Here is a 25,510-nt window from a genome sequence, read left to right as displayed (position 1 = left end):
TCGATCAGGATTCTAATTGGGTTAATTTTTTCTGCACGAATCTTTGTTGGTTGAAATATGTGCAGAGTGTCTTAGTTGCCTCCTCGATCCTTCCCTCCACCTTTTCCATCCAGGACCTCATCAATACGGTATGACAGACTCTGCACTGGTATTGCAAGATTATTGAGCTTCCACTTGACTTCTTGCCTCACTTAATTAATTTTCTCTTTTGTACAATCATTCTGCCACAGAATATCATTCTTTAGCCTATTAATAACATTAACTGACACAACACTAACACAATGTGTAGCTACACAACAAAGTTTTCTCTTGATGGATTATGGATACTAGCTCATAACTTCTATTGAAACATTAACTGTGGTTAAACCCTCTTGTTTTTAGCAGCAAAGTAGTTTTACCAGTTCCAACATCTGCATATTCGTCTGTTTAGACAGTCACACTGGGGGAGTTTTGTCTGCACAGAACACTAAAGTCTGTTTGTTGTGTAGAAGAAAACCATTTCCACGGACACATATCTTAAAGGCAAAATTGAAAAAATCGAATTGGAAACGTTATTTTCGGCATGATGGCCAATCTACTCTCTGCACGGTACACAGCATTACTGGGGAAGCCTGCAAAATTGAATTTAAGAATCTCTGCTCTGGATATCCGTAGAATAAACTACAGCAGCAAAAAGCCATCTTCAGGTGACTATTTGCAACAAAGTCTTGTGCCAACAATGCATTACCAGAAGAGTTTACCCAGGTAAGGAGTTAGAACGTGTCATACATATTTTCTTCATCTTTAGTTATTTTGCAAAATTAAAAATAATAATTATAATAATGGGAACGAACACTGTTGCAAATTGTTCTTTATTTTTCTCTTTTCACAGAAATGTTCTTTCAAACACAACTCTGTCACTTGCTGTTGTTAACTTGCAGTGTTTCAGTGATATTGCTTAACATATGATGGCCACAAGAAAATGCAAAACTCTTTTCAACAACAGGCTTCCTATACCAAATCTTGAGGACACTATGAGGAGGTTTTTAGCTGCCAAGAGGCCTTTGTTGAGTGATCACCAGTTCAGGTAAATTCCCACACTGATATTTCAATATTTTTTTAAATTGCATATACACTCATGGCACATGGATTTATTTTTTCATATCTGTAACCTTCAATTACTATAAGATGATTTGTTCTTTTCAGCAATTTTACAAAACCCCTAAATTCATTCAGTAGTTTAGATTGGCCTGGGTAATAAGAACTCTCAAACTTTAATAGTGTGCATATACAAGAAATAATGTATATTTTAAGACAGGTATGGCCGCTTTCAAAATATTAAAGTTCACTTTATTTACATTGTACAGGTCATAACGACAAGGTTGGAAAATAAAGCTAGCATCAAACTAGAACTGCATAGCATACTATAATATAAATAGTAAATGGTATTTCGATTTTTACAACATGTACAAAAATTATAAAGAGAAAGTGCAGAATTTGAAAGCTGAATGTTCATCCACAAACACCACAGCAAGGGAATGTCAGATGCTTTGTCAAAGTTCAGAAAGTCTCAAACATTTTTCCAAGTGACAGCCAGTATGAAGCAATAACTTTATTCATTCATGCTCTGTTTTGCTCCCATGAAAAAGAATTTCAAATAGGCTCACATTTCCCGTCCTTTCAGCTGTGCCACCAGTACAGGTGTGGCTGGAGGCTTTCTGTGTTCTTTTTTTTTAAAAAAGTCCATAAACTGAAACGTTTCTTTCCTGGTTGTCCTTCTTGTATAACCTTTAGCTCGTACTATTTAACAACCAAATCATTAACAAATGGAAATATTGTTAGGTTACCCTCATAAAATTTGGGGCCCCAACTCTGTTGTATCAGAGAAAACACATAAACAAAATCAGAAACGTTGTTATGCAATTTAATCAATCTCTTGTTGCTGTAGAGCAGTGGTCTCAGGCTCGCGGACGATAGTTTGCAGCCCTCGCCGTAATAATAAAGTTTAATGTTGGTGAATGTCGCTTAACAGTGTTGCGTGCAGAGCTGAATGACCTACCAATCACGGTGGAGTATATGGCTCTCGGGGGCGGGACGTCGACCGGGCTCGATACAAGCAGAGAGACATTTCTCAACAATCAATCGATGATTGTGAATTACAGTTAGTTCCAACCAAGCAATCTGATTGGACAAGAGACGTCCCATGAGTGCTCATATTGAGCATAACAGCACTGAGACATTTTTTACTCCGCTGTTCAGGCGCTTCAGTAAGTAGAGACAGGAGCTCAGTCAGAGCCACACTCCCCATACAGGAGCTGATCCTGCCTCTGCTGCCTGTTACAGTTACAAACGGACCTGAAAGTTAAAAACCGGTCCGACCTGTGTCGATCACATAGCAGGTAAACAAACGTAATATGGTATCGACAACGTCTCTGTATAACTTCACGCTGGTCCTGTTGCTCCGGTACTAATCAGGACAGTGGCTCCTTTAGTGACAACTTGCACTGGAGCTCGGTGGAAACGGGGCGCTCGCTTGAAATGTTTACGTGCTGCCTGGCAACAGCCTCGTCTCCCTTCCAGTTGTGGAACTATTTGTCTCGGCGGAGCCAAATTAATGGTTAAATAAACAAACAAATCATAATCTTTTGTTGCTTGTTACTGTTAATTAATAAAATGCGCTAATGTAACTGTTGTATAAAAGCAATATCACTCTCGAGGTCGTGCTGTTATACTGAATATCGGTATAACGGGCTGATTATCTGCAGCCTCGTGCCTACGATAGAATAACAGTCTATGAATCACACTAGTGCTGATGTTCAGTATCACGGCGCAACCTTGAGTGTGATATTGTTTAAAAACTCACTTTTTCTGCTGCATTTTGAATTGGAGCAGTTTGTTGTGGACTCGCAACATTGGGCGTTGACGCACATTGCGGAAATTAGGTTCTCCGTGCGTCACGAAACTTCAACGTGACAGCGACACCGAGGGTGATTATATATTACACAGCCCCGAACATGTCTTTTTCAAAGACTGCAGTGAAGAAAAAGGTTGGTCATGAACACAGACAATTTCAGGAAAAGTGGGACATATAATATTTCTTTGTTGAGCACAGGGGCACCCCGACGTGTCTTATTTGCAGAGAGAAAGTTGCAGTGCACAAGGAATACAATTTGAAACGTCATTTCACAACTAGGCATGCTGAGGAGTATGCAAAATACCAGGGAGATGAGAGAGCCAACCGGGTTGCCAATCTTAAAACACGTCTATTGAGGCAACAAGATTTCTTTAAGAAAGCAACCAAAGAGAGTACGGCAGCAGTCGAAGCTAGCTATGTGGTTAGTGAGATGATTGCTAAAGCAGGAAAGCCATTCACGGAGGGTGAATTTGTCAAAAAAGTGCATATTAGAAGCTGCAGGTATTGTCTGTCCAGAAAAGAAAGATCAGTTTAGCAACATCAGCCTTTCTGCCAACACCATGGCAGAGAGCATTTCTCACCTGTCAAGTGATATTTATGATCAACTTTGTGAGAAAGCAAAATGTTTCAGTGTATACTCAGTTGCTCTTGATGATACCACAGACATCACCGAAACCGCCCAGCTCGCAATATATGTCCGTGGTGTTGAAGACAATTTTGAAGTTATGGAGGAGTTGCTCATAGTAATTCAAATGCATGGCCAGACCACAGGTCAGGAGATATTTCACCAGCTGTGTAATGCCATTCAGAATGCCGGTTTGCAATGGAAGAGGTTTGTTGGAATAACAACCGATGGAGCGCCATCAATGACGGAGAAAAAATGGACTGGTGGCACTTGTTTAAAAAAACTGGAAGAGGAGGGTGTGTGGAAGAAGCCATTGCTCTGCACTACATTATCCATCAGCAGGCCCTTTGCAGCAGATGCCTGAAGTTTGATAATGTGATGTCTGTCATTGTGAAATGCATCAACCACATCAAATCCAGGGGTTTAAAGCGCAGAAGGTTCCGTACTTTTTTAGAGGAGATGGAATCAGAATATGGAGATGTGCTCTACTTCACTGAGGGACGTTAGCTCAGCAGGGGAAACATGCTGAAGAGATTTTTTGAGTTGAGAGAAGAAGTGAAAGCCTTCATGGAGAAGGATGGGGTGGCTGTTCCTATGATGAGTGATCCCAAATGGCTCATGGACTTAGCTTTTCTTGTTGACATAACACATGAACTTAATGTACTGAACAAGAAGTTACAAGGCCAGGGGCAACTTGTCAGTGCTGCCTATGATAACGCCAGAGCATTCACCACAAAACCTTTGTTATGGAAAGCCCAGGTCTCTCAGGCAAACCTTTGCCATTTCCCAGCATGCAATGCACTCATGGACGCAGGCACACTGTTGCGGGATTTTTAGCCGTTTTGAGAAGTAAACTATGAATCTAAGTTACTGCGTAGGAGATGGTTTTATTCCAGTCAGTTAGTCAGGATACATACACGGAAGCATGCGGAGAGATCTCTACTAAGTGTTCACAGTTCTGATCTTATATAGCCGAAGGCCCGCCTCTGAGGCGCGGAAATAGGACGTCTTCACAGCATGTGTGTGCTGCATGCACAGGACACAGGACGTCAACACAGTAGGTGCGCGCTGCATGCACCGCAGGTGTTTGGTGCCTTCACAGCAGGTGTTCCGGCTGGCGCAAGAAGTTGAATGACTGAGAATGCCCCCCCCCCCTCAGTCGTTTGACGCTGGTCTCCTTTGAACCTTTGTTTCTTGCAAATGCATGAGGTGGCAAACGGACCTCATCTGCTCTCCTAAATTTCCATTTCAACCCTTCCTTTTGCACTCAATTTACATTTCACAATAAAATTCCATTTCAACACCATTCAGTGATCAGAAGTATGTTGATGTAATTTTGAAGCTGCAGGAGGAATTTGAACACAGATTCGCAGACTTCAAGACGCACAGAGCCAGATTTCAAATTTTTGCGGACCCCTTCTCTTGATGTGCAAGATGCCCCTCCTGTGCTGCAAATGGAGTGTGCAACTTCAGTGCAACTCTGAACTTAAAGCCAAGTTCAGGGAGGTTAGTGGAAAAGCAGACAAGCTTGGCCAATTTTTGAGAGAATTGACCCCCAGCTTCCCTGAGCTTTCCCGGATGTTCAAGCGGACCATGTGCCTTTTTGGGAGCACATACTTGTGCGAAAAGCTCTTCTCCACCTTGAACTTCAATAAGTACAAGTACAAGTCTAGACTGACTGATGAGCATCTTCAAGCCCTATTGAGGGTCTCAACTGTTTCATCCCTCAAGCCAAATGTGGCTCGGCTATGTGAGAGGAAGCGCTGTCAGGTCTCTAGCAGCAAGAAGTAGGCAAGAGAAGCCATGTTCAGAACAGCTCATGTTCAATGATCCATTCTTGTTCAGAAAGTTAGAGGTTAAAGAACTGTTAATACAGACATTTGAATGTGAATAATAATAATTAAATTTCTCTGGTCAGCAGCAACTATATGTGGTTTCTTCACTTTTCTATATCTGCTGTATTGTTATTTATTTATTTATTGCTGATTGCTTTATTTTCTTATTAATTCTTAATTTGTTTATTTTTTCATCTTATTTTGTGTTAAATTATCTTATTATCTTATTTATCTGTCTCCAGCATTAAGCCAGGCAAGATCAGCATGCATTTTGTCCATGTTTTTCGTCATTGAACACCGAAGGACAAGACGTGCTGCTCTATTTTGAACTAACTGCAGCCTTTGCAGCTCTTTATGACCAGACAGCCAAACAGAGTGTGAAAAGAGCTTGGATAACCTGCAAGGTGGTGTTGGGTCTAAGGAAGGAGGAGCATTATCTTATCATTCCTTCCCATTTTTCCTACAATTTTACTGTCATGTTTTTACCATGATAACTTACTGTCATTGTGAACCCCAAGGAGTTTAACCTCATTAACCTGGCCAACACAGCTGCCAGTTAAAGAGATGCATAAATTTAAATCTTGCCTGAGTGCAAAATTCATATTTGGTTTTCGATACATTTAAACCTAAATTGTTTTTGACTATCCAATCTGCAATAAGTGTAATTTCATTTTGAAGGAGAACATCTAACATCTTCTTTAACATTCTAGCAATGTGTTATCACTATTTCTTTGATGGAGTGAACGTGTATACAGCATGCATATGCATTTGTTTGAACAGCGGAAATGGAAATTTCAAAGTTTTAATGAAGTAAATCAAAATACTGTCACCATAACTGTATTATATTATTGGTAACAATGTTTATCATCTTGTGATCTGAGAACCACAGAGAAAATTGCCCAAGACTTCCTGAATGGTGTCGGCAGAGAACTACACAAGGAACTGGTAGCTAAGGATAAAATCAACAAACACACAAGCTACATTTCAGGTGATTTTAACATTCTTATCATTACAAAACAGAAACAATTTATATGTACTGATGGATGAATAACTTTCTTTCAGGACCCTGGTTAGACATTTATCTTAAAAATCGCAAATCTTTACTGCACTTCAATATTTTTGTGCTGCTTCGACCAGACCCAAAGACAGAGTATAATCAACAGTTGCTGCGGGCCACCAATCTGCTCTGCTCAACTTTGCGCTACATGAAAACACTGCGAGCTGGACTACTGGAGCCAAATGTTTTACACTTCCAGCCTTATGGAGCTCAGATGGTTGACGCCTACCCACTGGACATGTCTCAGTACCATCGTGTCTTTAATACAACTCGAATTCCAGGACAGGGCCGAGATGAGCTCTTTACTAATGAGAAAAGCCGCCATGTTCTTGTTATGAGAAATGGCAACATGTATGTTTTTGATGTTGTAGACAGGGATGGAAACTTGTTGAAGCCTACAGAGATCCAGGCCCACTTGAACTACATTTTGACTGACCTGACACCAGCACCTGCCTTTCCTATTGGAATCTTAACCAGTGAGAACCGAGACGTGTGGGCCGAACTGAGGGACAAACTGGTAAATTGTGGAAATACAGACAATTTAAGGCTTGTGGACAGCGCTGTTTGCTGTCTCTGTCTGGATGATGCAAGTATGAAGAAGGGTGATGACATGTTACATAGTTTGCTGCTGGCTAATGGCTGCAATAGGTGGCTTGATAAGTCTTTCAGTCTCCAAGTTTCAAAATCTGGTGAAGCTGGCATTTGCATGGAGCACTCCTGGGGTGATGGCATGACCATGACTGATATTTTGGGAAAAATCTACAAAGACTCAACAGAGCAGCCGCAGGTGCACCCAGGCTCTGTTGCTGCTGCCGTGGATTCAGCTTCTGCTGTGCATCAGTTACAGTTTAACCTGGACAGTGTGCTGAAGAACGGCATCAAGAAAGCCAATGACAACTTTGATTTACATGTGTCACAACTCAGTATTGATTTTATGATCTTTGGGAAAGGTGGGACGGAAACAATGAAGAAAAATAACTTGAGCCCAGACAGTATGGCCCAGCTTGCTTTTCAAATGGGCTTCCTGAGGATGCGTGGACAAACTGTTCCTACGTCTGAGTCATGCAGTATGGCGAGATTCAAGCATGGTCGTTTAGAGATTATTCCATCAGCCACCACCTACACAAAACAATGTTCTAATGCCTTCGTTTGTCAGCGAGACCAACACAGCGTACAACAACTAAAGGCCATGCTCTACCAGTGCTCCAGGTACCACAGGCAGCTTGTCAAAGAAGCATCTATGGGTGAGTTTAACATTTTTGTAGCTATAATTTGTGACAGCATAAATGCAAAGAAAGGGGAGAGTTTAATATCTTACATATATTCTTAATTCCATGGGAACACTTCTTTTCCAGTATTTGTTTAACTCATTTTACATAATTAGATCAACTCAGAGGTCAGCAAGTCTAGCAGGGAATGGAATGTGATGGTGACGACCCAATAATTCTCTTGGTCAGTGCGAACAATCAGGGGGATAAATGCTGACAGCCTAATAAGTGCAATTATCCAGTATAGGTTGTGCAGCATAAGTCTGCATCAAAAATTTTGGCTTCTTTGCACATATAACCCAGTCACATGTCTTTATATGTTTTACAAGATAAGTTGTACACAGTTGCATACTTTGTCCCTGCCTTGGCCAATTTGCTATTTGCACTGTTGCTTTGGGTTTTAGATAAGCCATCTGGAGATTTTCTGATCAATCAATCAATAAATCTTTATTTATCAGCATCTGTTACAGTCAAAATTGTTTACAGAATCCCAGGGCCTGACCCCCCAATGAGCAACAGTGGCAATGAAAAACTCCCCTGTAACAGGAAGAAACCTTGAGCAGGACCAGGCTCATGTAGGGGGACCCTCCTGCTGATGGCCGGCTGGGTAGAGAGAGAGGAGAAGGAGGAGGACAGTTAGAAGAGAGAATAGGTACAGAACATAGAAATACATTAATTACATTAATTATAATAAACTGCCGGTAGAGTTGAGTGGGTCAGCAGGGTCGGAGGTCAGCAGGCTAGCATACATCTGTAAAGGCGGCTATACCTGTAGATGTATACGGGAAAGCAGAGAAACTACACAGGAAATAACATCATCGCTGATCTACTCGGAGAGGAGACTATCTCTGTCTGTCCGTCTGTCCGTCCGTCCGTCCGTCCATCTGTCTATCTAAGATTAAGATGTATTTTATTCATCCCCGTAGGAAAATTGAATTGTAGTAGCAACCTATACAAAGTATAGAAACAGAATAAATAAATACAAATAAGATTAGAACGTCATAAGCACATATACAGCATACATTATAAGCATATATATATATATATATATGCGGTAATGTAACTGTATATATATATACATACATATTATAAGCATTATAAGCATATATACATCAATATAGAATAATATAGAAATAAAATTACAACATAAACATTACACAATTATCGTTGAGTTGGTTTGGGTGAATTATAGAATTTAATGGCGGACGGCAGGAATGACTTCCTGTACCGTTCCTTAGACCAGCGAGGCTGCAGGAGTCTGTTGCTGAAGCTGCTTCTCAGTTTGTCCACTGTGTTATGGAGTGGGTGGGAGGGATTGTCCATGATTGTCCGCAATTTCAACACCATCCTGTCCCTCACCACCTCGTCCAAGTTATCAAGTCTACAGCCAACAACAGACCCTGCCTTTTTAATGAGTTTGTTGAGTCTGTTGGCATCCTTTGCTTTAATGCCTGCACCCCAGCACACCACAGCAAAGAAGATGGTACTAGCCAGGACAGACTGGTAGAACATGTGGAGCATCCTGCTGCAAACACTGAAGGACCTGAGTCTCCTGAGGAAATAGAGTCTGCTCATGGCCTTCTTGTAAACAGCATCGGTGTTTTTGGACCACTCCGGTTTATTGTCCAGCTGAACACCCAGGAACCTGTAAGATGGGACTATTTACACATCTTTCCCACTAATGCAGACTGGGGAGGGTGGGGACTTGCTTTTACTGAAATCCACCACCATCTCCTTCGTCTTGGTCACGTTGAGCTGCAGAAGGTTCTCCCTGCTCCACCTAACAAAACTCTCCACAAGGTCCCTGTATTCATCCTCCTGTCCATTCTCCACACACCTGACTATGACTGTGTCATCCGAGTACTTCTGGAGATGACATGTCTCAGAGTGGTACTGGAAGTCAGCTGTGTAGGTGGTGAACAAAAAGGGGGAGAGCACAGTTCCTTGGGTAGAACATGTGTCAGTGTTCCTTCAGAACCTACTCCTGTCAGATCATTCTTTGATCACTTTTACATTTATGATTAAGGATTCTTCTATGCTCAGAGCACAGTCTTACAAGAGCAGATGTCTTTCAGATAATGCTGTAGCTAAGTTTAAGGAAGTGATCCCTGTGCTAATCCCAGGACCGCTGTGTGTTTCCCCAGGGATCAGTCATTATAATCTTAGCCCTGCTGAGGTTGACTCTATTGCTGAAGGTGCAGCAACCTCACTGAGAATCACACTTGATTCTGTTGCCCCCCTGAAAAAGAAAATAGTAAATCAGAGGAGGTGTGCCCCGTTATAATTCACACATCAGGACCCTCAAGCAGAAAGCGCGCAGACTAGAAAGGAAGTGGCATTCTTGTAAAATAGATAGCTATCATGCAGCCTGGAAAGACAGTCTGTTAGTTTACAAAAAGGCCCTCCGTAAGGCTAGAACAGCTTATTTTTCTTCTTTAATTGAGGAAAATAAGAACAACCCCAGGTTTCTTTTCAGCACTGTGGCCAAATTAACCAAGAGTCACAGTGTTTTAGATCCACATATCCCTTCTTCATGAGACTTCATGAGCTTCTTCACTGATAAAGTTCTAGCTATCAGACAAAAAGCTAACCAGGCCATCCCTACAACTGGACCATCACCAGATGTGCTGACTGTGGGAACATACAGGTTCTCCAACGAGCCCTTAAACTCCTTCGGCCCTATATATTTTTCTGAGGCGTCTTCGCTAATTCAGAAATCCAAGACCACCGCGTGTCTTTCCCATCCCAACACACCTGTTGAAGGATGTTTTACCATTGATTGGCAGTTCTGTCCTGGACCAGATCAATTGTTGTTTAGTGACAGGTTATGTACCCCGGTCCTACAAGGTGGCAGTGATTAAGCCGTTGCTTAAAAAAACATCACTGGATCCTGATGTCTTAGCAAACTATAGGCCGACATCCAACCTTCCTTTTATCTCTATTTTATTTAATTCTAGAGAAGGTTGTGGTGACTCAGTCACTGGAGCACCTGCAGAGAAACAGCCTGTTTGAGATGTTTCAGTCAGGCTTTAGAGCTCATCACAGCACAGAAGCAGCGCTTCTTGAAGTTACTAATGATCTTCTTATAGCTTCAGATCATGGACTGGTCTCTATGCTGGTTCTGCTGGACCTCAGTGCTGCTTTTGATACAGTTGATCACAGCATCCTGTTACAGAGACTGGAACATGTGATTGGCATTAAAGGGACAGCACTAGACTGGTTTAGATCATATTTATCTGATAGATACCAGTTTGCTCATGTCCATGGCGTTCCCTCATCATACAGTAGGGTTAGCCATGGAGTTCCTCAAGGTTCTGTACTTGAACCAATCCTTTTCACCTTGTACATGCTTCCCTTAGGGAACATTATTCAGCAGCATGGGATAAATTTTCATTGTTATGCTGATGACACTCAGCTTTATCTATCCATGAAACCAGAGGAGACAGAGAAGTTAGTGAAGCTTCAGACCTGTCTTAAAGAAAGTCCTGGATGTCTTCAAATGTCCTCCTCCTTAACCCAGGAAAAACTGAGGTCATGGTGTTTGGTCCTGAACCTCTCAGGGATAGATTAGATCACATGATCACTCTAGATGGTATCTCATTAACATCTAGTCTCTGTGTGAGGAATCTTGGAGTAACTTTTGATCAAAATCTCTCCTTCAACTCACACATTAAATTAGTCTCTAGAAGTGCCTTTTTTCACCTGAGGAACATCACAAGGATTAGAAAACTACTGACCCACCATGATGTTGAAAAGTTAGTCCATGCATGTGTTACTTCCAGGCTGGACTATTGTAATTCTTTATTATCAGGGTGTCCAAACAACTCTTTAAGAAGCCTCCAGGTGATCCAAAATGCTGCAGCTAGAGTTCTGACAGGTATTGACAAAAGAGATCACATGACTCCTGTACTGGCGTCTCTTCATTGGCTGCCCGTTAAATTTAGAATAATTTTTAACACCCTTCTTTTGACCTACAAGGTCCTCAGAGGCCTAGCTCCATCCTACCTGGAGGAGCTAGTGACACCTTACCAGCCCAATAGACCGCTCCACTCTCAGAATGCTGGTCTACTTGTGGTCCCCAGAGTTTCTAGGGGTAGAATGGGGAGCCGAGCATTTAGCTACCAGGCCCCCCTGCTATGGAACCAGCTCCCTGTCCAGGTACGGGAGGCTGACTCCATCGCTACTTTTAAGATTAGGCTTAAAACCTACCTCTTTGAAAAAGCTTATTGTTACTAATTCTGTAGTTCCAGTTATTATCATAGACAGACAAATTATCATACTTAGGGGGTCGTCTAATCATTAGGTCAACATCTTAGCTATGCTGCTATAGGCCAAGGCTGCCGGGGTCCAGAAACATGATCACCTGACAGGCCTCTGTCACCCCACTGGGTCATGGTTTCCTCTCCTCTCCTCTCCTCTCCTCTCCTCTCCTCTCCTCTCCTCTCCTCTCCTCTCCTCTCCTCTCCTCTCCTCTCCTCTCCTCTCCTCTCCTGCTCATCAATTAGACTAGTAATGCTATTTCCTGCTTCCCCCCCCTCCCTTCCGTATCCATTTACAGGTATCGCTGCCTTCAGAGCTGTATACTGACCTCTGACCCCGCTGACCCACTCAACTAGCAGCTTATTCAATTCAATTTAATTCAATATAATGTATTTTTGTATGTATTTCTATGCTCTATGCCTCTCCTCTCCTCTGCTCTCCTCTACCTCCCCCCCCTTCCCTCTACCTCTCCTCTCCTCTACCCCTTTCCTCTCCTCTCCTGTACCCCTCTCGTCTCCTCTCCTACCTATTTTATCCTCTACCTGTCCTCCCCCTTCTCCTCTCTCTCTACCCAGCCGGCCATCAGCAGGAGGATCCCCCTACATGAGCCTGGTCCTGCTCCAGGTTTCTTCCTGTTAAAGGGGAGTTTTTCCTTGCCACTGTTGCTTGTCTGGGGTTAGGCCCTGGGATTCTGGAAAGCGCCTTGAAACAATTCTGATTGTAAAAGACGCTATATAAATAAAGATTGATTGATTGAGGAGAGGAGAGGAGAGGAGAGGAGAGGAGAGGAAAGGAAAGGAAAGGAAAGGAAAGGAAAGGAAAGGAAAGGAAAGGAAAGGAAAGGAAAGGAAAGGAAAGGAAAGGAAGCTAAGCCTTGATCCAGTAGGGTGACAGAGGCCTGTCAGGTGATCATGTTCCTGGATTCTGGATAATAAAAGTAGAAATAGAGTCAGCCTCCCAGCCTACCTGGACAGAAAGCTGGTCCCACAGCAGTGGGGCCTGGTGGCTAAATGCACGGCCCCCCATTCTACCTTTAAAGACTCTGGGAACCACAAGTAAACCTGCATTCTTAGAACAGAGCGGTCTATTGGGATGATAAGGTGTCACTAGCTCCTCCAGGTAGGATGGAGATAGGCCTCTGTGGAACTTGTAGGTCAGAAGAAGAATTTTAATAGAATTTAATTTATTTTAATTTAATGGGCAGCCAATGAAAAGACGCCAGTACAGGAGTTATGTGATCTCTTTTGTCAATACCTGTCAGAACTCTAGCTGCAGCATTTTGGATCACCTGGAGGCTTCTTAAAGAGTTGTTTGGACACCCTGATAATAAACACTTACAATAGTCCAGCCTGGAAGTAACAAATGCATGGACTAACTTTTCAGCATCATGCCGCGTCAGTAGTTTCCTGATCTTTGCGATGTTTCTCAGTTGAAAAAAGGCACTTCTCGAGACTATTTTAATGTGTGAGTTAAATTGACAGATTTTGATCAAAAGTATGAGTAGCCAATGAACAGAAGCCAGTTCAGGAGTTATGTGATCTCTTTTGTCAATACCTGTCAGAACTCTAGCTGCAGCATTTCACCTGGAGGCTTCTTAAAGAGTTGTTTGGACACCCTGATAATAAAGAATTACAATAGTCCAGCATGGAAGTAACAAATGCATGGACTAACTTTTCATGAAACATACTTGGCTGTACTGCTCGAATGGCATTCAGCTTAGCTGATTGGTTAAAAGTGATGCTTTGGTTATCAACACTCTTTTGCACAGAACTTTTCCAACTAATTTCAGAGCCATTTTGGCTTGTGTAGCTCATTTAATTACCAGAACATATTTAATGTGCTTGACTTTTTTTGCTGCAGAGTATAAGTGAATTTCAATGATATGAAAAGCTATGATAAAGCAAAAAAATCTGGTCGTGTAACAAACTGCCATCTCTGCCAACAGCAGCAGCCCCTCAGCACACACCTTGCTGTGCCCTTGCCTGATCAAAGCTGGAAATAGAGGGTGTCACGACTGTAAAGCCCTCAAAGGCAAACAATAAAATTGGAGACAGAAGACAAAATCCAAAAGTTAAACAATTGATTGTTTATTAATATTTACAAACTGTGCAATCGTGATTCAAAGGTGCGTAATGGTGCTCTTCGAGGGTGGGGGGTTTGTGGAGAGAAAACACGAAAGTTAATTTAACAAGTACAGCAAGGTTACCAATGGAAAGGACAGAGCCATCTTACACTGATTGGCTGGTGTTGGCTGCTTAAGAGGAGTCCCAATAACACCGATTAGCCACAGGTGAGGCAGCAAAAGCAAGAGTCAGAAAACGGGTCAACCCCATCCACTTACGGAAACAAGTCGCAATAACATAACAAGCAATAAAGACAGGATCATGATACAGACACAAGTCGCAGTTAATTTATTTGGATTTGCTTGGTGATTTCAATTATAATACTGTGTAAATATAACACAACCATATAGCACTTTTCCCTTAGTCTAATTCAGAGTTAAATATATTTATGTTAATTTGTTTTGTCATTCATCCCAAAGCAGCAAGCAAGCTGCACATTATGGCAGACAACAACAATAATATGAATAAAGTCTTACACCTGCAAAATTATTTATGCAGCTGGTTATTGCTAGTACATTAAACAAATCCTTAGATAAGTTGCCCAAAGGCTACAACAAGGTCACAGTTAATTTTCTTACAAGTCGAATAATATGTTTTATAAAACATGATTTCATTATAAATGTTGCTAAACTATACTTGGGTGGCTGCTCTGAGCACCAAAATATCAGTTGAAATGAGTCCCACTATTATTTTACATAAGGATAAAGGATAAGGATAAAAAACTTTATTGATCCCACATTGGGGAAATTGCAAGTTACAGCAGTAGCCCGTGGTGTACAATACAGAAAAGTACTAAAAGAAAAAAAATTAAAATAAAAAGACTCTTATATTATGTGCATTGCTATGTACATTGTACAGTATATACAGAAATTAAAATTATGTAGAGAAGGAGTGTCAGACAGTGTGAAGAAAAATGAAGGTGCAAATAAGATGTGCAAATAAGACATTCCAGAGGTAGGATGATTAGTTAGTGCAAATTTGCAAACCCTGGGTTATTTGTTCTACAATTAAGTGTTGTGCATGTTGAACAATCTGACGGCAGTTGGGATAAATGACCTGCGGTAACGTTCCCTTTTGGGTGTAACAGTCTGCTGCTGAAGGAGCTGCTTAAGGCCTCCACAGTCTCGTGTAGGGAGTGAGAGGGGGTGTCCATAATTGATGTCAGCTTGGCTAACATCCTCCTCTCACCCACCTCGTCAATGGAGTCCAGAGAACAGTCCAGGAGTGAGCCAGCCCAGTCTGACCAGTTACATGTATTATTATTTAATTTTGATTTATTATTTTTAGTTTTGAATCCACTTTTGGTCTGCTCAACTTAAGCAGTTGGGATTAGTCTGAAAAAAACCCTAAAACCTTTAATGAGAGAAAGACACCTGTAGCATTGCTACATCAGAACATCTTCCAAGAGGAATTTCATGGGCAATCAATGTCATTTACATTATACACTTATTTTTCTGTCTGACAGGCCAAGGTTTATACTGTCATCTCTATGGTCTGCGTGACCTGGCACTTTCCAAGGACCAGGAACTGCACAGCCTGTATACAGATTATGACCTAGATCACTTCACCTTGTCCACCAGCACAGTCCCCAACCTATCCTTCAGAATGGTAGTCTTTGCCCCAGATGTGCCTGATGGATTTGGTCTTCACTATTGTTTGCACGATAACACCATTAGCTACAGTACTACAAGCTACCTGGACGGCAGCCACCAGGAATTTAATCGATGTGTGTACAAGTCTTTAGAAGACATATTTACTGTCCTAGAAGAAAAACCATTCAGTTGACTTTAATGACTAGGAAAGATGTATACTGTATGAGTGAGACATGTATATGGTTCATGGGAAATAGACCGACTGTAGCTTCCTATGTATTTTAATGGCGCTTGAAAACGTTTTCACTGAAGCTTTGCAATGATATACTAATCGTACATGTCGACTCTGTGAAAGGACTTGATTTTCATCTCATTGTATGTGGAGACAATAATCTCATTGTATAGGAACAATAAAGATCGTCCATAGATTCTGACACTTGATTGTCCTTCTGCTTTTTGCTCTCCTTTTCCTCCATGCATCAGCACTCACACACGCACACATAGTAAATCATAAGAGACAAATGACTGCATTTGTCATTCACATCTATTCGAGATCTCTGGTTAAAGGCACCATTCCTCTTGCACAATGCACCATCAGAGGGGCTCATTGAGCATCATTGTCCATCCACCTGCTACATTATTAGATTATTCATTAAAGGCTTTTTGCTTGCTTTTCACTCACAAACTAAATGTTATTCACCTTTAAATATTCAGGGCGCAGGGAACAGGGGCGGCCCTCCAGGAAACACAGAACACCAGCACACGACGAGGAAGACGAACAGACAGCCTTGAGACCAACAGACACACTGGCAAGACGCAACCTGCTTAAATAGGCAGCACGATGTAAATTGCCTACAGATGCGCCTGCCAGCAGTGCTAGCTGCCACCAATTGTGCCCCCATACCAGTTGTAGCAATGTAAAAAGAGACTCTGGCTTAATGAAAAATGTAATGGACACAAAAACTGCGAGGTGAATCAATCTCACTTGAACCACAAAAATCAAGTGAGTACGCAGGAAAAGTTCTCCTGTAAAACTCAGACGGTGCCCACGGCAGTTAATATAGCCATCTGGCGTTGGGTAGATCTCCCAGGTGGTTTTATATAGACAAGGTTATTGCAAATGATGAGCGAGTGTGAAAAAAATGTTAGCCAAATCATAAACAACCTCTATTCCACTGCACTTCAGACAAAAAACAGAGTGAGGTAAGGTAAAAACAAACACCAGCCAGCACAGAAACACGAGACACAACCGCATTCGCCTCAATGGACACCTCTTGGTGGCCTACCAGGCTTGTCAGGAAGTCCCTGCAAAAGTCACTTAAAAGTTCATGGTCCATAATGATTTTACAGGAAATCCAGGACTGCAATGGTGAGAGACTGTAGTGAGGAAGTGCAGCTGTTTTTGTTAGCATGCTTTCTGGGACAGTTAGCTGCAGCTTCTTAGAAAGAAAATACCCATTCACACCAGAGTCTCGGGGTTTCATACCATGAAGTTTAAGTCTGCATTCAAGATTCCTCAGTGTGTCTTCTATGGAACACCTGTATTTTTCCCTCTCTCTCTGGGCCATGTTGGTCTCCTTCTCCTGAGGGTGGTAAAGACCATGTAGATTACAACAATTGGTCAGGATGCATCAGGACACGGGTCTGATGAGCCCGCTGTATTTTCAGGTCAATGCCTTGATGCTAGCAACTCACTTTCCCTATTCCCCCTCTGCCGCTCCATAGATGAATGTTGTTTTTTCTCGATCAGGATTCTAATTGGGTTAATTTTTACTGCATGAATCTTTGTTGGTTGAAATATGTGGAGAGTGTCTTAGTTGCCTCCTCGATCCTTCCCTCCACCTTTTCCATCCAGGACCTCATCAATACGGTATGATAGACTCTGCACTGGTATTGCAAGATTATTGAGCTTCCACTTGACTTCTTGCCTCACTTAATTAATTTCCTCTTTTGTACAATCATTCTGCTACAGAATATCATTCTTTAGCCTATTAATTGCATTAACTGATGATACATCTAGAGTCCAGGTCTGTTCCTGAATTCCTCTGACTTGCCGCTACTCTACTACGGGTGTTAGCTTGAACTAGTCCTGTGTTGCTAGCATTCGACGTTGAGTTGTGTTTATTTTGTCTTTTGGTATTTTTTCCTTTTTCCCTCGGTCTTTGGTGATTCTTCCTCCAGTCCCTCCACCCGACCCTTGCTCAAATATGAAGTATTTATTAAGCCTGGGTGAGCTGCTCTACAGTATGTCTTACTCCAGCATTAGCCAAACCAGAAGCCCGTAATACAAATTTTATTGTATGCATGCATGTGAGTATGTGTTTATTTGTACATGGAAACCAAAAGTAACTTCTCACGACTAACATCACACCCCTTCACACCCACTCACCGCCATCAGCTACACAAGGTGTAGCTACACAACAAAGTGTTCCCTTGATTGATCATGGATACTAGCTCATAACTTCTATTGAAACATTAACTGTGGTTAAACCCTCTTGTTTTTAGCAGCAAAGTAGTTTTACCAGTTCCAACATCTGCATATTCGTCTGTTTAGACAGTTACACTGGGGGAGTTTTGTCTTCACAGAACACTAAAGTCTGTTTGTTGTGTAAAAGAAAACCATTTCCACGGAGACATATCTTAAAGGCAAAATTGAAAAAATCTAATTGGAAACGTTATTTTCGGCATGATGGCCAATCTACTCTCTGCACGGTACACAGCATTACTGGGGAAGCCTGCAAAATTGAATTTAAGAATCTCTGCTCTTGATATCCGTAGAATAAACTACAGCAGCAAAAAGCCATCTTCAGGTGACTATTTGCAACAAAGTCTTGTGCCAACAATGCATTACCAGAAGAGTTTACCCAGGTAAGGAGTTAAAACGTGTCATACATATTTTCTTCAACTTTAGTTATTTTGCTAAATTAAAATAATAATAATAATGGAAACGAACACTGTTGCAAATTGTTCTTTATTCTTCTCTTTTCACAGAAATGTTCTTTCAAACACAACTCTGTCACTTGCTGTTGTTAACTTGCAGTGTTTCATTGATATTGCTTAACATATGTGGGCCACCAGAAAATGCAAAACTCTTTTCAACAACAGGCTTCCTATACCAAATCTTGAGGACACTATGAGGAGGTTTTTAGCTGCCAAGAGGCCTTTGTTGAGTGATCACCAGTTCAGGTAAATTCCCACACTGATATTTCAATATTTTTTTAAATTGCATATACACTCATGGCACATGGATTTATTTTTTCATATCTGTAACCTTCAATTACTATAAGATGATGTTCTTTTCAGCAATTTTACAAAACCCCTAAATTCATTCAGTAGTTTAGATTGGCCTGGGTAATAAGAACTCTCAAACTTTAATAGTGTGCATAAACAAGAAATAATGTATATTTTAAGACATGTATGGCCGCTTTCAAAATATTAAAGTTCACTTTATTTACACTGTACAGGTCATAAGGACAAGGCTGGAAAATAAAGCTAGCATCAAACTAGAACTGCATAGCATAATACAATATGAATAGTAAATGGTATTACGATTTTTACAACATGTACAAAAATTATAAAGAGAAAAAGTGCAGAATTTGAAAGCTGAATGTTCATCCACAAACACCACAGCAAGGGAATGTCAGATGCTTTGTCAAAACCATCACAGTGAAGTTCAGAAAGTCTCAAACCTTTTTGTGACAGAAAATGACAGCCAGTATGAAGCAATAACTTTATTCATTCATGCTCTGTTTTGCTCCCATGAAAAATAATTTCAAATAGGCTCACATTTCTCGTCCTTTCAGCTGTGCCACCAGTACAGGTGTGGCTGCAGGCTTTCTGTGTTCTTTAAAAAAAAGTCCATAAACTGGAACGTTTCTTTCCTGGTTGTCCTTCTTGTATAGCCTTTAGCTCACACCATTTAACAATCAAATCATTAAAAAAAGGAAATATTGTTAGGTTACCCTCATAAAATTTGGGGCCCCAACTCTGTTGTATCAGAGAAAACACATAAACAAAATCAGAAACGTTGTTATGCAATTTAATCAATCTCTTGTTGGTGTAGAGCAGTGGTCTCAGGCTCGCGGACGATAGTTTGCGGCCCTCGCCGTAATAATAAAGTTTAATGTTGGTGCGGCCCGCGAGTTTGATATGAATGTCGCTTAACAGTGTTGTGTGCAGAGTTGAATTAACCTACCAATCACGGTGGAGTATATGGCTCTCGGGGGCGGGACATCGACCGGGCTCGATACAAGCAGAGAAACATTTCTCAACAATCAATCAGTTCTTGCCAATTACACAACAGTTAGTTCCAACCAAGCAATCTGATTGGACAAGAGACGTCCCATGAGTGCTCATATTGAGCATAACAGCACTGAGACTTTTTTTTACTCCGCTGTTCAGGCGCTTCAGTAAGTAGAGACAGGAGCTCAGTCAGAGCCACACTCCCCCGATCAGGAGCTGCTCCCGCCTCTGCTGCCTGTTACAGTTACAAACGGACCTGAAAGTTAAAACCCGGTCCGACCTGTGTCGATCACATAGCAGGTAAACAAACGTAATATGGTATCGACAACGTCTCTGTATAACTTCACGCTGGTCCTGTTGCTCCGGTACTAATCAGGACAGTGGCTCCTTTAGTGACAACTTGCACTGGAGCTCGATGGAAACGGGGCGCTCGCTTGAAATGTTTACGTGCTGCCTGGCAACAGCCTCGTCCCCCTTCCATAGCGGAACTATTTGTCTCGGCGGAGCCAAATTAATGGTTAAATAAACAAACAAATCATAATCTTTTGTTGCTTGTTACTGTTCACTGTTGAATTGGAGCAGTTTGTTGTGATCTCGCAACATTGGGCGTTGGCGCACATTGCGGAAATTAGGTTCTCCGTGCGTCGACTAAACACGAAACTTCAACGCGACAGCGACACCGAGTGGGATTATATATACACAGCCCCAAACATGTCTTTTTCAAAGCCTGCAGTGAAGAGAAAGGTTGGTGATGAACACAGTCAATTTCAGGAAAAGTGGGAAATATAATATTTCTTTGTTGAGCACAGGGGCACCCCAACGTGTCTTATTTGCAGAGAGAAAGTTGCAGTGCACAAGGAATACAATTTGAAACGTCATTTCACAACTAGGCATGCTGAGGAGTATGCAAAATGCCAGGGAGATGAGAGAGCCAACCGGGTTGCCAATCTTAAAACAAGTCTATTGAGGCAACAAGATTTCTTTAAGAAAGCAACCAAAGAGAGTAATGCAGCAGTCGAAACTAGCTATGTGGTTAGTGAGATGATTGCTAAAGCAGGAAAGCCATTCATGGACGGTGAATTTGTCAAAAAGTGCATATTAGAGGCTGCAGGTATTGTCTGTCAGTTTAGCAACATCAGCCTTTCTGCCAACACCATGGCAGAGAGCATTTCTGACCTGTCAAGTGATATTTATGATTAACTTTGTGAGAAAGCAAAATGTTTTAGTGTATACTCAGTTGCTCTTGATGATACCACAGACATCGCCAACACTGTCCAGCTCGCAATATATGTCCGTGGTGTTGAAGACAATTTTGAAGTGATGGAGGAGTTGCTCATAGTAATTCCAATGCATTGCCAGACCACAGCTCAGGAGATATTTCACCAGCTATGTAATGCCATTCAGAATGTCGGTTTGCAATGGAAGAGGTTTGTTGGAATAACAACCGATGGAGCGCCATCAATGACAGAGAGAAAAAATGGACTGGTGGCACTTGTTAAAAAAAACTGGAAGAGAAGGGTATGGAAGAGGCCATTGCTTTGCACTGCATTATCCATCAGCAGGTCCTTTGCAGCAGATGCCTGAAGTTTGATAATGTGATGTCTGTCATTGTGAAATGCATCAACCACATCAAATCCAGGGTTTTAAAGCGCAGACGGTTCTGTACTTTTTTAGAGGAGATGGAATCAGAATATGGAGATGTGCTTTACTTCACTGGGGGACGTTAGCTCAGCAGGGGAAACATGCTGAAGAAATTTTTTGAGTTGAGAGAAGAAGTGAAAGCCTTCATGGAGAAGGATGGGGTGGCTGTTCCTGTGATGAGTGATCCCAAATGGCTCATGGACTTAGCTTTTCTTGTTGACATAACACATGAACTTAATGTACTGAACAAGAAGTTACAAGGCCAGGGGCAACTTGTCAGTGCTGCCTATGATAACGTCAGAGCATTCACCACAAAACCTTTGTTATGGAAAGCCCAGGTCTCTCAGGAAACCTTTGCCATTTCCCAGCATGCAAGGCACTCATGGATGCAGGCACACTGTCGCGGAATTTTTAGGCGTTTTGAGCAGTAAACAATGAATCTAAGTTACTGCGTAGGAGATGGTTTTATTCCAGTCAGTCAGTCAGGATACATACACGGAAGCATGCGGAGAGATCTCTACTAAGTGTTCACAGTTCTGATCTTATATAGCCGAAGGCCCGCCTCTGAGGCGCGGAAACAGGACGTCTTCACAGCATGTGTGTGCTGCATGCACAGGACACAGGACGTCAACACAGTAGGTGTGCGCTGCATGCACCGCAAGTGTTTGGTGCCTTCACAGCAGGTGTTCCGGTTGGCGCAAGAAGTTGAATGACTGAGAATGCCCCCCAGTCGTTTGACGCTGGTCTCCTTTGAACCTTTGTTTCTTGCAAATGCATGAGGTGGCAAACGGACTTCATCTGCTCTCCTAAATTTCCGTTTCAACCCTTCCTTTTGCACTCAATTTACATTTCACAATAAAATTCCATTTCAATTCCCTCCCTTTGCACTCAAGTTACAATTTACACTCAAATTCCATTTCAACACCATTCAGTGATCAGAAGTATGTTGATGTAATTTTGAAGCTGCAGGAGGAATTTGAACACAGATTCGCAGACTTCAAGACGCACAGAGCCAGATTTCAAATTTTTGCGGACCCCTTCTCTTTTGATGTGCAAGATGCTCCTCCTGTGCTTCTAATGGAGTGTGCAACTTCAGTGCAACTCTGAACTTAAAGCCAAGTTCAGGGAGGTTAGTGGAAAAGCAGACAAGCTTGGCCAATGACCCCCAGCTTCCCTGAGCTTTCCCGGATGTTCAAGCGGACCATGTGCCTTTTTGGGAGCACATACTTGTGCGAAAAGCTCTTCTCCACCTTGAACTTCAATAAGTTCAAGTACAGGTCTAGACTGACTGATGAGCATCTTCAAGCCCTATTGAGGGTCTCAACTGCTTCATCCCTCAAGCCAAATGTAGCTCGGCTATGTGAGAGGAAGCGCTGTCAGGTCTCTAGCAGCAAGAAGTAGGCAAGAGAAGCCCTGTTCAGAACAGTTCATGTTCAATGATCCATTCTTGTTCAGAAAGCTAGAGGTTAAAGAACTGTTAATACAGACATTTGAATGTGAATAATAATAATTAAATTTCTCTGGTCAGCAGCAACTATATGTGGTTTCTTCACTTTTCTATATCTGCTGTATTATTATTATTTATTTATTTATTGCTGATTGCTTTATTTTCTTATTAATTCTTAATTTGTTTATTTTTTCATCTTATTTTGTGTTTTTTTAAAAATGGTGGTTGTGATGGGCCTAATGCGGCCCAGACTCTGCCCCCAGGTAAATTGAGTTTGAGACCCCTGCTGTAGAGAGAATGAGCTCTTCAACAATACAGTGAGACTTTTTTTTCTGATTGGAAAAATCCCAGATCTAGCTAGGATTGTGCATAGTTTGCAAATTCCTGAGGCTAGTTAGTTTCTGGAATCATGAAGTGTACCGAGATGAGACATTTGTTACAATCTTTGACAACTGCCACTAAATGGTACCATTATTCTCTTTACCCAGCCGGCCATCAGCAGGAGGGTCCCCATAAATGAGCCTGGTCCTGCTCAAGGTTTCTTCCTGTTAAAGGGGAGTTTTTCCTTGCCACTGTTGCTTGTCTGGGGTTAGGCCCTGGGATTCTGGAAAGCGCATTGAAACAATTTTGATTGTATAAGATGCTATATAAGAGAAGAAATGGACCACTTCTTGTCAAAGTGACAGGTTGACCTTCCCCTGAACCCGCCCACACCTGTTCCCCCCCCCCCCCCCCCCCCCGCCTCCCGCCTCCCGCCTCCCGCCATTCTCCCTTGCCCGCCTTTTTTTTTAAAAGGGAGGAGTGTGGATCCCCCCCCCCCCCCCCCCCCCCCACCTCCCTTTCTCCCTCCCGCCTCCCGCCTCCCGCCATTCTCCCTTGCCCACCTGTTTTTAAAAAGGAATGGCGGGAGTTACAAAACAGTTACAAATCAGTTTTGCCATAGTCCTGACATATCCATCTGTCGGCAACATGAGTAGTTCTACATCCGTGATTGGTGAGACGGCTGTGACCGTTATAAGAGAATTGTGTGGAAAAGTAGTTGAAAAATCCACGGTGTTTGTACAGCGTTCTCAGGCGTCACCTTGTGAGCCTTTGCAGCAAGAATGGTCTTTGGAGCCTTATAGTCAAACAGGGAGTTTTGGGTATGTGTTCCGTTACAAGACGGGGGAGTTGATTCTCTATCAGCGGGAAGAATCTTCCAGTGAGGGGTCTATGTTGTCGGCTACGATGTCTTCCAATGACTGGGGTGTGTTGAAACTGATCAAACCGGGAATGGTGTGTGTGACTGAAGAAGGCTGTGAAGAAAGAAACAGCACAGAACAGAAACCTTCCACAGAACAAACATTTGTGAGCATTTGGTTGACGAAAACCTCGGGTACGGGAAGATGGTTCTATCGTGCTAGCTACAAGATGCAGATGGAAGAGATGTCAGGGAAACCGAGACAGTATTTTGTCTTGGATCTTTTTAACTCAGACTGTGGGGTTTTCAGCAACGTGTTGACTCTACCTCTTGCAGCATGGATCGAAAAGATGCATGAAATGGATGATAAAATCACAAAATTTTTTCACCATTGTCGTCTTTGGAACAACACTGTGGTGACGAAAAAAAGAGTCCTCCCTCGTGTAAGCCCACACCCATATCTCAAATGTATAAAAGACGTTCGTCTGAACCATACGTTACCCACTACCGGAGTGAAACACTAAGGAGAGCATGTCTACCAACAGAAGCGTCAAGAGCGGATCTGACAATCCGAGCAATTCCTATCTGTGGGATGAGGATGAGACACAAGCGGAATGCCGTCAACGTCGGCTTCGGCCTCGCAGGCTGGATTTTGACTCACTCATCCAACGCTCGGATCCCACGGATTCTAACGAGTCTCTCACTCCTTGGCTAAGCCCTCCACCAACCCCACCCCTCGGACGCTCGGCATCGGATCCTGGGGTGTCCAGTCCTCACTCACCCTCACTGACACCACCCGTCAGAGACTCGGTATCACTTCCAGAGCTGTCCGAGTCTCTTCTCCAAGGCAGAGATCCTGCGCCGTCTCCGGCTTCTTCATGTCCAGGTTCTCCAATCTCTGTGAGCGGTGTGGAGAGTCCTTCACGCTCAACAACCCCTGATCCGCCTTTGCCCGACGACGCATCGGATCTCCCCGGGGCTGTATGTAACGGTGCTGACCAGCTTGACGGCTGGGCATCTGAATTCTTTGGTCTGGTAAAAAAAGGCGTTCTTCATCTACTTAGCGTCGTCCTGGACCTGTACAAGGGTGAGGTTTGCAACGGATGTCGGATCGACCACCCCAGCCAGCGCCAACACCAGTGTTTGGATGTGATCGAACCGGGTTTCTACCGCAACAACTTTTACATGTTGATGAAAAGACTCTACACACCCAAGTTCATTCCTGCTATTCAAAATTTCCTGAAAGCGTGCGGTGTCAACGCTGACTACGTGAAAGTCAAGATCGCCGCAGAGAGCCTTTTGCTCGAGCTGAAATCCAGCGAATTAATCTACACTCCCATCCAACAA

General features: G+C 42.5%; 1 protein-coding gene across 2 annotated transcripts; it reads left to right on the top strand.

The window, feature by feature from the left end:
• Positions 1-395: 395 nt before the first annotated feature.
• LOC101070259 (carnitine O-palmitoyltransferase 2, mitochondrial-like) lies at positions 396-16,089 on the top strand. 2 transcript variants are annotated; one of them, XM_029827623.1, is made up of 5 exons: positions 396-744; positions 986-1,066; positions 6,235-6,341; positions 6,416-7,654; positions 15,527-16,089. In XM_029827623.1, exons 1-5 carry the CDS (start codon positions 563-565, stop codon positions 15,844-15,846), a joined length of 1,929 nt encoding a protein of 642 aa, XP_029683483.1. In that variant the 5' UTR covers positions 396-562; the 3' UTR covers positions 15,847-16,089. The 2 variants fall into 2 exon arrangements, with proteins under 2 accessions (XP_029683483.1, XP_029683484.1); XM_029827624.1 differs by having other exon boundaries at positions 613-686.
• The last annotated feature ends 9,421 nt before the right edge of the window (positions 16,090-25,510 follow it).

Source organism: Takifugu rubripes, chromosome 20, assembly GCF_901000725.2.
Source record: "Takifugu rubripes chromosome 20, fTakRub1.2, whole genome shotgun sequence".
Lineage (NCBI taxonomy): Eukaryota > Metazoa > Chordata > Actinopteri > Tetraodontiformes > Tetraodontidae > Takifugu > Takifugu rubripes.
The sequence above is the reverse complement of the archived record's forward strand: the minus strand, read 5'-3'. Positions and strand labels throughout refer to the sequence as shown.

Excerpts from the sequence above, each read along its gene's own strand:
- LOC101070259 (XM_029827623.1), top strand. The coding sequence starts at position 563 with ATGATGGCCAATCTACTCTCTGCACGGTACACAGCATTACTGGGGAAG. Across the intron at positions 745-985 it reads TACCAGAAGAGTTTACCCAG|GCTTCCTATACCAAATCTTG; the intron begins GTAAGGAGTTAG and ends TTTCAACAACAG. Across the intron at positions 7,655-15,526 it reads TGTCAAAGAAGCATCTATGG|GCCAAGGTTTATACTGTCAT; the intron begins GTGAGTTTAACA and ends TCTGTCTGACAG.